This window comes from Nicotiana tomentosiformis, chromosome 7 (genome assembly GCF_000390325.3).
Source record: "Nicotiana tomentosiformis chromosome 7, ASM39032v3, whole genome shotgun sequence".
NCBI classification, from domain to species: domain Eukaryota; kingdom Viridiplantae; phylum Streptophyta; class Magnoliopsida; order Solanales; family Solanaceae; genus Nicotiana; species Nicotiana tomentosiformis.
This window is the reverse complement of record NC_090818.1, coordinates 3,750,273-3,763,462: the sequence shown is the minus strand read 5'-3', so window position 1 is coordinate 3,763,462 and position 13,190 is coordinate 3,750,273. Positions and strand designations below refer to the sequence as shown.

Here is a 13,190-nt window from a genome sequence, read left to right as displayed (position 1 = left end):
TTAAATAGGGCCCGTTCTGATCCGCAAATTTTCAGTTTAATTAGTACACGAATTTATAGTCTAAACATAACAATATTTTCCAGTCTGGTAACGTGACGACTATGCTCGTGTGCGGTAGTGACGTTATAACATCTTTTACAATCTTGTTCAATAAGAATTTTTTCATAAACTATTTCATGATCATTACGTCATCCAAATTAGATTAAAATATATATTAATCAAGTTAATATCCGTGATCCACTAATCTGAGCTAAAGACGCAAACACCTTCATGGGATATAAATGTAATCATCCGTTTCTCCCCTTGTGAAAGTTATTAAGAGTTTGTCCACTCAAGTTAATAAATGTCAAGAAGTGCAGTAAATCTTGGAAAGTCAAAATTAAAAGCTGTTATAGATTATATGGCATTCTCCGATTATACAAGGAAACTAGTTCACTTGGTATTAAGGGCCATATGCAACCACCTAAAGGTCATACGCCAACTCAGTTTCCATAAATCATTTGGCTGTTATGTGTAAGGATATATAAGAAAACAGATTTCAGTTTAGCAAAGAGACAAGAAGATTGTCACACTATGGAGAAGAAGTTGATCCTTTGCCCATTCTGCACTTCAGGTTCTTCTGTCTCCAACAATCATCTAAAAAGGAATTCTCTACCTTGGAGTACCACCGCCATTCGACTATCTTGCAAAAGATACAAATTCCTTGAGACACAGGTCTCTTCTAAGAGTGTCCATGTAACTCTGGAATTAAGGATCCTTCCCAATATTCCTGAAACAAATGAAACATATGTTATTATGTTTAATGATTTTTTTTTTTTTGGGGGGGGGGGGGGGGGAGCCGATAACTGTAAGAGAGGGAAAAAGGAAGTAGGGAAATGGAGGCTTGATTCATTTGCTTTTCGCTGCAGAAGTGTTTCATTTGCTTTCCAAGCTCGCGGGATTCTCTCTTTTTCCAGAGTTAATATTATCAAATTTACTTCGATCACTGCTGCATGGGGGTTTAGTATGGACTAAGTTCCATAAGTTTAGAAGGGAGTGAAGTTAGATTTCCCTCTATTTAGAAGACAAACAACTAGGTTTTTACATGTTAAGTTAGTGATCCTTGGTCCCCTCTATTGTTCCCTACCAAAAACTAATTAAACACTTCCTTAAATGCACTCTTCAAAAATACACGCCTTTTAAAAAAAAAATTTCACTTCCTCAATACAGACAAGCATGAATCTACATACCTTTTGTATCTGTCAGATGCACCAACATTGCCCAAGAGATTTACTTGTAAGGAGCAAATAAGATTGATGAGTTGTGGCCACCAAATCCAAATGAATTAGATAATGCCACCTTGATATCCAGTCGTTCCTTTTTGGGACCCACAAGTTTATTTGTATCCTGTTTCATTGAAATACATATCATCAGCTGCTGTGATTACCAGGTCAACTAAGGGTGAAAAGGTGCAATAGGGGGAACCGGGGGAGAGAGAACATAACAAATGCTTTGTACTCATATCACATAAAGAAATCTGTCTTGCTTGCAATATGAGAGATTAGTCGACTAATGCAGACAATGTGAATCAAACCAATAGACATGGCCACAGTTTTTTCATTTCTATAAGAGACTCCTCTGGAAACCAGCTTTTGGTGATACAGCAACGAATTCAGAAAAGCTATGAATTTCATCTTAAATGTAGCTAGTCAAGTCATGAAGGGTGACCAACTCTGTACTCTTGACACGCAAGTGTTCTTTGCAGTTTTCATCTGATGAAATTCTATAGGTATGATGATAAATCATGCTTAAATGACAAGAAATCGTTGAGAATGAACAGAAGATAAGCCCTTACCACGCCTTCATCTGGGTTTTCAAGATTAATATTTGGATGAACCCAACCAGTTCGTATTGCCTGCAAAGTCCCAACTTAACTGTCAGTCTGAAATTCCAGCCAGATAATTTTTGCAAAGGTTAAGCAAAGAAGGGCCACGTTCAAAAGTATAATCAAGAGATTTTTATAGGATGTGATCCACAAAAATCAATCACCTTAAGAATAAATTCTGCAACATCTAGTTCCTATCAGATATTTTATCACCAATAAATTAGCAAAAACATGAATCCGCATAATGCTAAAGTAAATGTCCCGAAAGTGCCTATCTTCATCATCCTCTCCACTGTCTAGCGCAGATCACATTGTATAGCATATTCAAGAACAGAGATGACTTTAGTCTAACATCAATTACACTCTGCATCACCTGTCATCTACGAGGAAGTAAATGATCCTTGAATTATCTCAAAATAGTTAGTCACTTATCCTAAAATTCCTTTTTTTGAAAAACAACTGTTATAGCTCCATTTGTAGCCAAAATAAAAGAGTATACCCACATAATAACAAAACTCAGATAAAATTTGGCTCTTTTGCTTCTTTAATCAACATGTATTTGAATAATTTCAGGTTACGAAGTTATTCTACTTCCAATTATTTAGAGCTCTCAACTTCAAGCTGGAGTAACTCGCAGCAGCGAAAATGATTGCAAAAAGCAACTATTTCTAAATAATAAAATAACCACTATGGAAAGTTCCCCCTATGCATTGTGTCAAGGCTCCCACCCCAATGTTCCTTGTAAATGTTACACGTATGGTTTTCTTCTTTCAAATGTCAGATTAAAATAAACTTTTATGAATATGGTACGTATAGTACAAGTATGCTGTCTTTTTCTTATGAATATTTTATGTCTTCCTTGTACATAAAACTTTCAATAAACTTTTTCCAGATCTTCTTTTTCCCCTATTATTTGATGATAAACAGTTAGTTACCAAAAGCTTTTAGATTACACCCAAAAGTCTAGTATAGTTTAACCTGTTTACACACATACACACACACACAGAGACCTCAGAAGTGTCATTATTGTCATGTCTATTTCCCTAGTCTAAATATCAGAGAAGATCTAACCCAGGCCTAACGGAGTAATTTTGGTATATAAAAATTCGTCATAGTCATCGAATTGCAAAATACCTGTATTATATTATAACTTGTAACATCTGAAGCAACATTTTCAGATAACAAATTGATGTAGCATGGACAATTTAACTTCGAGGCAAGGATTCATGGGTAACTTTGAGACGTCGTCTTTTGATGGAGGATAATACAAGAAAACCTCCATCCAACATGAAAAGCATCAGAAACTACACAGGACACAATATTCCGGGCTACAATAAACATTACAAGAACTCATTTTACTGCATACCCTCACCTTGACTAAGTTGGTCTATATACCACTATTAGCATTAAGGCTCCAAAGATGAATATGCCGAATAAGAAGACCCAGATTCCTCGGCTAGAAACTAATTCTTGGGTAGTTAATGCTTGCATACCCGTTCCGTCATTTATACAGCACCTTTTTAAGAGGATGAACTTTGTACAAAGTGGAGACGGAGGATTTGGATCTCAAACGGTGCAGCTATCAACAAGATATTGCACATACGTTGCCATGCTCTTCATTTTTTATATACAGGTCTAAACCCAACTCCTTACTGCTACTCTTGCCAGGTTTATGCTCAACACTTCAGATTGGTAGATCAGAAGTAAATCATAACCCTTCGGAAATTCTTTAACTTGAAAGAGTAACAATTCTAAAGGATGGCATCATCACTTAGGTTTAGTTTTTCCAGATTCCCGAGTCAGTTGATGTTTCTATTCCTACGAGTCATTTATGTCTACTTGAGGTTACATTGAGTAGCAGTTCGACATCTTTAAGACCAGCAGGTAGCATTTAGTAATTTTCCTCTCTGCAAAAGGTCAGCCAGTCCCTTTTCTTCCCCCTTCTTTAGGTCACACAACATGTCCTCTATACCAATTGGCATACATTTGCATTTTGCACTCACAAATGACGGTGACGGCCATGTATATCTTTTCTTCTTTTACTGTATATGATATCAATGATTGAACTCAAATTCAAAAGGAAAGCTATTCATGTTATAAAATTTTAAAAATGTGCAGCTTCCTCAGTAAAACAGCTTTTGCTGTGCTGTCTTAGCAGCCACAAGTTCTCTCACAAAAAGCAACTAAGGTCTGAAGAAAACAAGCAAGCAAGGAACCAAATCATTTGTTGCTTCCCCAATTCCCCCTAAAGGACTGCGAAAAATAGTATGATATGTGAATTAATAAAGACCTTCTCTAATTCAATTAGATGTTACATAAATAAAATATTGATTTAGTCTATTCAACAGTCTGACACCAAAATAATGTAACAGTCACCTAACAGGCTACACACACCGCTATACCACAAATTTTCAGCCAGCAAATATAACATTATGCAAGAAAATAGTTGGATGAGATGTTACACAATAAACTAGAAAGCAACTGAATTGCAGCTGCACCACACTTTGAGGGATTATGAGATAACAGCACCTGAATAGTTGCCACAGCTTCAACAGCACCAGCAGCTCCAAGCAGGTGACCAATCATAGATTTTGTGGAGTTAACTCGCAACTGAAAACATGGAGCAGCGACTGATAAACAGTTGAAATGAAAACCTGAGAGGAATGGTATGGGCACAGTATTTCAATAAGAGAACTTCAATCTAACCTCTGGATTCTGGCCAAAGCAATGGAGAAGAGCTTGATGCTCCTTAATATCTCCTGCTAGTGTGGATGTAGCATGCGCATTAATGTAGTTTACATCTTCCTTGGATACCCCTGACTGAGCTAATGCCTTCTCTATGCATAGGATGACTCCAGTTCCTGCTAGGTTGGGGGGATAAGGGAGTTCAAAGCTATCCTTTTCTCTATTGTATCTCAGTAAACATGAGATCGTGCATTCTTAGTACGTTAAGCTATCTTCCGTTCTATGTAAGCTACAATTTATGCAAGCCAATCTATCTGGTTCAGAAGAATCTTTCAGGTACAATTATCAGAAAATCATAGAACTTGAGGGACTAGATTTGATGAGTATAACTGCATCTCCAACTTAGTCAAAACACAAAAGGAGCACAAAAGTAGTGCATCATTTAACTCACTAAGAACCGAAGAAGCAGTTTATTTCGAGATCCGCCGTTAACATGAGAAAAGGAATGACTTCAAGCATGACAAAATAGGGGGACAACAAAGAGGAGTCCTTCAGGAGAGCTTCGTGTTACTGATGGATCCCATGAAAGGAAATTCTTCTAAAATGCCAATAAAGGAGTTAATGCCTTTGTGGAACAAAATCTTGGTGACTAACAAAAACATGCAAGTTATTAGTTATTACAAAAGAGATATTTTTTTGCAAAAGAAGCCAACATAAAATAAAAGGATCAAATCCAGTATGGTTAGGGTGGTCCATTTATGAGATGGATGGATAGACACATTCAAGAATACATATTGCTACAGCTGTTAGAAAAGGCAAGGCGCCGGAAATTTAAAGCCATAAATACAGAAGAGGATTAGGTGATGTATTACCACAACTATTTTAAGCCAAACGACTTTCTCACCAATTTTTGGACCCCTCCAGAGTATAAGCTGTTAGAGTGATCGAATCATATTCTGGAGGCCTATATGTCACAGCTAGTTGTTGGAGGGGTAAATTACACTTAAGACTCTTTGATTTCATCATGCACAGAGTAAATCTTACATTTGCACATGTCATCCTCAACAAAAAGCAAGGCAATCGTAGACAGCCCAGAAGAATTGGGAAAAGGTGTAAGACATATCAATCTAGAAATCAAGAAATTTGAACAATTCAAAATTTTTCTGATGTTGACAGCCAAAAGCTTACCTTTTTATTAACCAACGAAAAGACCACCCACAAATCCAAAGGTGATCAAAAAATGATTTTTATATATATATATATATATATATATATATATATAGAGAGAGAGAGAGAGAGAGAGAGAGAGAATTACCTTCAGGATGAGGCTCTGTCATGTGATAAGCATCACAAGTAAAACTTCCACCTAGAAATTCAGCATAGATAGTTGCACCTCTTTGCTGCTCATGAAATTAAAAAAGGAAACTTAAAAGAATTATATTGCCGGGGATTGGCTTTTTATCTTCCATATTTTGTTTGAGGATCAACAAGTGGGTTAGAAGGAAAGCATTTATAGACTTTGAAGCATAAATCACCTTGGCATGCTCCAGTTCTTCCAGAAGCAGGACTCCGGCTCCTTCACCCATAACAAATCCATCGCGATTCTGTCCAGGATTAAATAAAAATAAGAAGCAATTCTCACCAATTACACACACTCTGACAACCCCCCACCCCCCATCCCACACACACACACACACACAGAGGACCATAGGGTTGAAATTTTGTAGTGCTATAGCTTCATCTTACAAGTCATTTAAATACAGCAACGTACGCACATAGAATGTACGAGCTAGAACATGGAAATAAATATATAATGGAATATAATTTTTATTGATTTGATTGGAAGAATGCTCCTATAAGATGTATACAAAAAGTAGAGAATCCCGCAAAAAGGCATGATGATAAAGAGCATCCAACTGTGAATAGTGACTGGAATATCATATTTGCTCCAAGCGAATACCAGAAATATAAATATTCCACTTAACATAAAAACAGGAGTTTCCAATTCCTACAAATTTTTCTCACATGCCTCTCCTTCCACTGAGTCCACATGAGTCCAAAGCAAAGGGGATACATGGTCATAAATTCTGAAGAAAATATGACATACGTCAAGTTCAATCTCAGGGAATGGAAGCTGCAATTTGGATAGGCAGCTCAGTCAACCAAAGAAAAATACAAAGCTGGAAATTTCTAATTCCCTATTAGATCACAAACCCAAGAACTGCAATAGGAATAGCGTAAGTACTCTAGAATCACCACTCCTTGCCACATAAAAGTTGACGTTTACAACTAGAGGGAAAGCAGAGGAATAAGAGCAAAAGATTTGCAAGACATTACACTATCCCAAGGCCGAGAAGCTCTTGCAGGGTCACCATTTCGCTGTGAAAGTGCTCTGCATGCAACAAATCCTCCCAATCCTGCAAAAGAAAACAAAAATAACATCAAAAGCTATTTAAAACTATAAGTATTACAAGGTAATCAACAACCTCAGCTTGATAAACAAACTTCAAGTAAGAAAGAACATATAATATACCAATTGGTATAATTGCTGCATCTGATCCACCGCACAGCATCAAGTCCTGCAAATTATCAGTGTGTAAAAACAAGAGAACTAAGAGCCCGTTTGGATTAGCTGATTGTAAATAGCTGATAAGCTTGAAGTGCTGAAACTGATTTTTTAAATAAGCATTTACGTGTTTGGATAGACGTGCTGAAACTGATAATAAGCCGTTGATATGTTTGGTAGAAAAGTGCTGATAAGTTGTTCTTTTATTAAAATGACTAAAATATCCTTAAAAACTTTACAAAAGGTTATAAATTAAAAAGTTTCTTTGTAAAGAAAAAGATGAACAATGAATATAGAATGAAAAGAAAGTTAAAAAATTTATTTGGGAAAAATATTTTGTGAATTAGAAAATATTATAAAGGATAAACTAGTAAAAGTCTTGGTCAAACTAAAAGTGCTTATAAGCTAAAAAGCCATAAGTTGGGGGTGACCAACTTATGACTTATAGTTGATTTTAGCTTATAAGCACTTGGCTTATAAGCATTTTGGATATTTACCAAACGCGTAGATAAGCCAAAAAGTGCTTATAAGCCAGTTTGACCAACTTGTAAGCTTAGCCAAACACCCTCTAAGCTACTAAGCATGTTAATCCTTGGGACACATCTGTCAATACATAGGGAACTCTATGAACAACAGTAAGATGATACTGAATCCTCTGCTTCCGAAAGCTTTCTATGACCTTAAAGGCACGAAACTTACAGCTTCACCTCTAATGATGTGATTAGCAGCATTCAATATGCAGAAGTTGCTTGTAGCACATGCTGTTGAAATTGAATAATTTGGACCCATCCATCCCTGCAATCGAGTTTGTAAACAAATGCACAAAGCTGGGACTTTTTAAATCATAAATCACAGATAGTAACTGAATCTTAATGGCTAACCAGGTCCATGGCAAGCATGGCAGAACCCATGTTTGTAGTTGCAAATGGAACACAAAAAGGATTCATCTTCCTATACGAAACCCTCAAAGCCTCTATTGCATCATTAAAAACCTGCACAAACAAAGCAAGTCAGTTAGAGAGTAGTCACTTACTTTGGTTCTAGCAAAGACTCTAGAGCCTTCATACTGGTCTGCTTAGTAGGAGATTGCAATACATGGGCAATCATGTACAGGTTGTTGATTCCGTATATGATATGTTAGCAACCAAATAGAGCTGATCCCAAAAGCATATAAACAAAAAATGAAAATGGAAAAGAAATTTTTTTGACACATTTAACCAGTGAAATTTTCATCACAATTACGATTGAAGGAATAAAGAAGAAGTTGATCACCTTCATTCCACCCAAAGCAGAGCCAATTAAAACTCCACATCTTCTTTTATCCAATTCATCCATAATGTCTTCAGTAATTCCACCATCTGACAGTGCTTTCTTACCAGCCGTTAGCATGTAAAGCATGAACTTGTCCATTCTTTTAGAAAGTTTGGGTGCAACCCAGCCATCAGTGGAGAAAGACTTGATCTCTCCAGCAATTCTCTGCGAATTTGGACCTCATTAAAAACATTTAAATAACTAAAGTTGGATAAAACAGGCCCAAGAAGAAGACATACTGTTGGATACTGTGAACAGTCAAAAGCTTCTATCTCACTTATGCCACTGACACCTTGAAGCAGATTTTCATAAAATTCATGGGGATCATGACCAAGCGGCGTTTCAACTCCCATCCCTGTCACAACAACTCGCCTTTCCTTGGTCAGAGGTTTCTTCTTTAGTGCAACTTCCATGGCCGGTTGGGCAGCAATTGCCATTACCTCCCCTAATACAAGGAGCGGCCAAGCACGTCAAAATCAATGTAGGAAAGTTGATAGCTTAAAGGGAAACCGTATTAGAAAATGATGTTGAAGATCTCTATAGTTCTGTGTGATCACTTCAAAGAAAACCCAATCATGTACATTGACGCAGGAGTGTTTGGCATCACAGGAAAATATTTTCCACAACATTTCCATGATCAAATCATTTACTAACATTTGCTCACCGCAAAAATATTCTCAAAGAAAAAAATATTTCTACTAAAAAGGGGGGAAATGAATTCCTTTACGTCCAGCCAATCAGGGGTGGAGCTAGAAGCCTACATACGGGTTTGGCCGAACCCTGTAACTTCTGTAACTTCTGCTCGGACAATGTATTTGTATTAAGAAATTCATTAAATATGTACAAATATTAAATTCAGAACCAAGTTATTAGCACTTGAAGTCGTTGTTCAAAAATCCAAAACCCATAATAACAACTCTTAAACTTGTAGCAGACAACACGTACAAGCGTAGACACAACTCTTTTCAGTCTCTAATACTAAAAAAGAAATTACCATAAAATCAAGCTACAAGCAAATTGCATGATCTATTCCAGAAATTCACACTCATTTCACATGACACACAATGCCAACATGAGGTGGCAAATTCGAGACTACAATAAACCCAATTTAATAAACATAAAATCACACTGCTATAAGAATCTTACCATGCAGCCCTTCAAATAGGCTCTCACTCAAAAAAAAAATATTAGCAAATGCATGACTTTCCATTTCTGTAAAATCCAATTCTAAAAATTAATAAAGTTACCTGTTTGAGCAGTGGATGTGGACTTGGGCAAAACCCTGGTGCGAGTTTGAGAAGCCCATTTGCATTTAGACTTAGAAGAAATCCCAAACAAAGAATGTTTATCATGTTCTCTTTCAACGACTGACATGCATGTTGAACCCATTACCCATGACGATACCGTCGATGACGCCATTTCTTAAAATTTTCCGATCAAAAATATACAAATCCCTTTATATATAACTTATATCAATGTAGTGCTAACTCAAAATCTATACAGTATATAGACACAAATGCAGGGGGTGGTGGTTGGGGGTAGGGGGCGGAGAGTTCAGTTCAGAACAACTCCTCTGAGCAGAAGAGGAGGGGGTGGGGGTGAGATTAAAGAAATTTTGGGTGGGTGGGGTGGGAGTGGGGTGGGGGTGGGGGTGGGGGTGGGGGTAGGGGTAATATATTTGTGGGGTTGGTTAAATCTGAGAGAGATGAAGAAATCGAAATGCTGTCTTTTTCCTGGATCTCTTTCTCTGCTCTCACTAGTCACTACTATAAGTATTTCAGAGCCAAGTTTTAATTTTTATTTTCTTTATTTTTAATATTTTCTTTATTTTTTCCACTTTAAAATAATAATATAATATCTGAGTCTTCCTACAGACAGAGTTAGCCAAGTGTTCTTCCCTCTTTAAACTCTATTCTTTCCTTCTTATCTATGTCTGATGTGTCAATACCACCACTCTATGCAGACAAAATTATAGTCTTACAAAATCCAAAAAAGTTAACCACCTGATATACATTTAAAAAAAAATAATATTCTGGTATATTCCCACTATACTTTATTTGGAAATAATTAAAATTGTGTTTATTACCGTCAGTCTAATCACATACGGAGTTACGGTAGAATATACTTAATGGAAGAGTTACGTTGTATATATAAAAATTAAAATGTAAAGTTCAATTCTGATTTGTAAGACAAATACAAAAATTAAGTTAGGCCCAGCCGAAATAGAAGTGGGAGGAGAGTGCCGCCGCGGAGGTCAGGGCGGAGGGCGGAAGAGTCTCCAAAAATTATATTGTGTATATAGTGTCGGTTAAAATTCTGTATTAAAAACCAGAAAATCAAAAGACATGAGTTTAGTTAAGAAAACAAAAACAGAAAATTCCGAGTTCATAAGTTACTTGTGTGTCCTTAAAAAATTTAATACCCCCACATGACGATGACGATGACGGTGCGAGACTTGCTCTCTTCACAACTCTTTAAGAGCTAGAAGAACTGCTTATACATATAAGCACAAAAAATTTCATCTTCCTATCCAATGAGGGACAAAGTTTCTTTATAAAATAGACTAATTCAAAATTTCATTTCCCTTTATTTATTTTTCCACCATTTTCCATTCACACTTCTTCTGTTTTAATTGACAAAGCCCAAAAATGTAACTTTTTATTTCATGTTTAAAAAAATTATTTAATCAATTAAATATCAATAATATATATTTACTATGTCGTGTTATTTTTCCTGTTTTTATTTTTGGTGCTACATCTTCCTTGTCATGTTCTTCCCCTTCTTCTTTCTTTCTCTTATTCACCTTTTCTTGAAACGAGGGTCTACCATAAACAGTCTCTTTACCTTATCAAGTAGGAGTAAGGTATGCGTACAAATTATCCTCTCCAGGCCCCAATGTTGGATTATACTGTATCTGTTATTGTTGTTATTATGTGTATGTGTGGCTTTAATTTTTTTTTTCTACTTTTAATCATTAGTCTTCTTTAGGCACCAAAGGCCATTCATTCTGTCATTCTATTACTCCATCGAGTCAAGAGTCTTCCGGAAACAGCTTCTATCTCTCCGGGTAGGGGTAAGGTCTGCGTACACTCTATCTTCCCCAAACTCTATTAGTGTATTATTACTGAGTTGTTGTTGTTGTTGTTATTACTCCATCCAGGTAGCAATATGGCTATTAAATTTTTAACCAATAAACTCTTAGCTGACGAACTAAATGGAAGTGCCAGAATCTCTTTTGCACTTTGCACCCTGATTAACATGTTGTCTTTTTTCTGTTTTTGCAATTCACACACACCTTATTCTTTTACTTTTTATCCTAATAATGTCCGTATTCTTTTTTCTTTTTGGCAAAATCATGAACACGTTTAAGTTGTATCCCCTCATCATTTTTCTTAAGCAAATATTTCGGTAGAATTTCATGTAAGATTATGTTGACTCGTCTTTTGCAATCTATTAATAAGATTTTGTAGTACCTCAATACACACGTGTGATTATTTGAGGGATATAATTGGAAAAAATAGAGTAAAAACTTTAAATCGTGCATGGCTATCCATTTTGGAAGTCAGACATGGTATTGAATAGCGATTGGACTAATGCGAGAAATCAATACATTCAACTGTTAGATTTGGGTGCCTCCATTTAATATACTATACCAACCAACCCTTCAATCCTATTTATGGAACACAACTTGTCTCTTCAAGTTAAAATTTTCTTATCTTTTTGAAGTACTTAAATTTCATTAAATTTCCTCCAACAATCTTTACATTTCGAGAGACAAGAACCCTTCGTACTTCCCTTTTTTCTCCATTTAATTTTCATTTGAATTTCAAAGCTTTGTTTTGCTCAATGAGACTTGTCTTTTTCCTCAAAGTTTCAAAATCTTGAGTATACCTTAATCCATTCTCTTTCATTACTTGTATTGCATCCATGTTTAGCCACAATCATTACTCCATCCGGTCTTAGTTTAATTGATTTTTTAGCCGATTTTATACATATTAAAAAAAATACTTTTTAGCATTAATTAATAATAAAATTGATTATATTAACCTTAATTTGTTCATTAAAAATATAACAAATACTCCTAAGCTCTTTACTCTAAGGGCAACTTTGGAAAAAAATAAAATTAATTCCTTATTGATATCTGAAAAAAATCAAATATTATGGACCACAAAAAATGCCAAAAAATCAATTAAAGTGGTCCGGAGGGAGTGCCACTTTGATTTGCTTCCTTGAATCAGAATAATAATAGTAAAGGACGGGTAGTGCTGAATTAGGAACTTATCATTGTCATAGTACTCCCTCCGGTCAATATTAGTTGTCATAGTTACTAAATATATATGATCCAAAATAGATATCGTTTTAGAAAATCAAGGTATAATTATTTTATTTATTTATTTTGCCCTTATTATTAAATGTTCTTGAAAGTAAAAATATTGACTTCATAGCATAGAAAACCTAAAAGTAAAGAGTATTCCCTCCGGTCCATAATAAGTGACTTTTTAGCCTTTGGCACACCCTTAAAAAAATACGAACTTTTAGAGAAAAAATATGCATTAACTAAATTACCCTTAATTAAAACTTGCATATTGTTACCTTGACTCATTGAGATATGTAAATAAGGGCAAAGTTTGGAAAAATAAAATTAATTCGTTCTTGATTATATAAATTGACACTTATTTTGGACCAGAATAAAATACCAAAAGGTCACTTATTATGGACCGGGGGGAGTATTAAATAAGAGTATAATAGTCAAAAAATGCTCTT

At 35.5% G+C, this 13,190-nt stretch overlaps 1 protein-coding gene across 1 annotated transcript; it reads right to left on the bottom strand.

Moving 5' to 3' along the window:
* Positions 1 to 365: 365 nt before the first annotated feature.
* On the bottom strand, positions 366 to 9,986 carry LOC104116089 (3-oxoacyl-[acyl-carrier-protein] synthase II, chloroplastic-like). The gene is made up of 14 exons (XM_009626882.4): positions 9,674 to 9,986; positions 8,666 to 8,871; positions 8,388 to 8,591; positions 7,997 to 8,107; positions 7,815 to 7,910; positions 7,083 to 7,128; positions 6,887 to 6,966; positions 6,085 to 6,153; positions 5,865 to 5,949; positions 4,571 to 4,725; positions 4,394 to 4,474; positions 1,835 to 1,894; positions 1,230 to 1,386; positions 366 to 769 (listed from the first exon to the last, which is right to left on the bottom strand). The coding sequence occupies exons 1-13, from the start codon at positions 9,843 to 9,845 to the stop codon at positions 1,270 to 1,272; spliced, it is 1,482 nt and encodes a 493-aa protein (XP_009625177.1). The 5' UTR covers positions 9,846 to 9,986; the 3' UTR covers positions 366 to 769; positions 1,230 to 1,269.
* Between the last annotated feature and the right edge of the window lie 3,204 nt (positions 9,987 to 13,190).

What these genes read in the sequence shown, in the direction of transcription:
- LOC104116089 (XM_009626882.4), bottom strand. Translation starts at nt 9,845, where the DNA reads ATGGCGTCATCGACGGTATCGTCATGGGTAATGGGTTCAACATGCATG. An exon ending in AAGAACTGGAGCATGCCAAG is followed by an intron (nt 5,950 to 6,084) that starts GTGATTTATGCT and finishes TTTCATGAGCAG; the next exon opens with CAAAGAGGTGCAACTATCTA. An exon ending in AAGCTGTGGCAACTATTCAG is followed by an intron (nt 1,895 to 4,393) that starts GTGCTGTTATCT and finishes GGGACTTTGCAG; the next exon opens with GCAATACGAACTGGTTGGGT.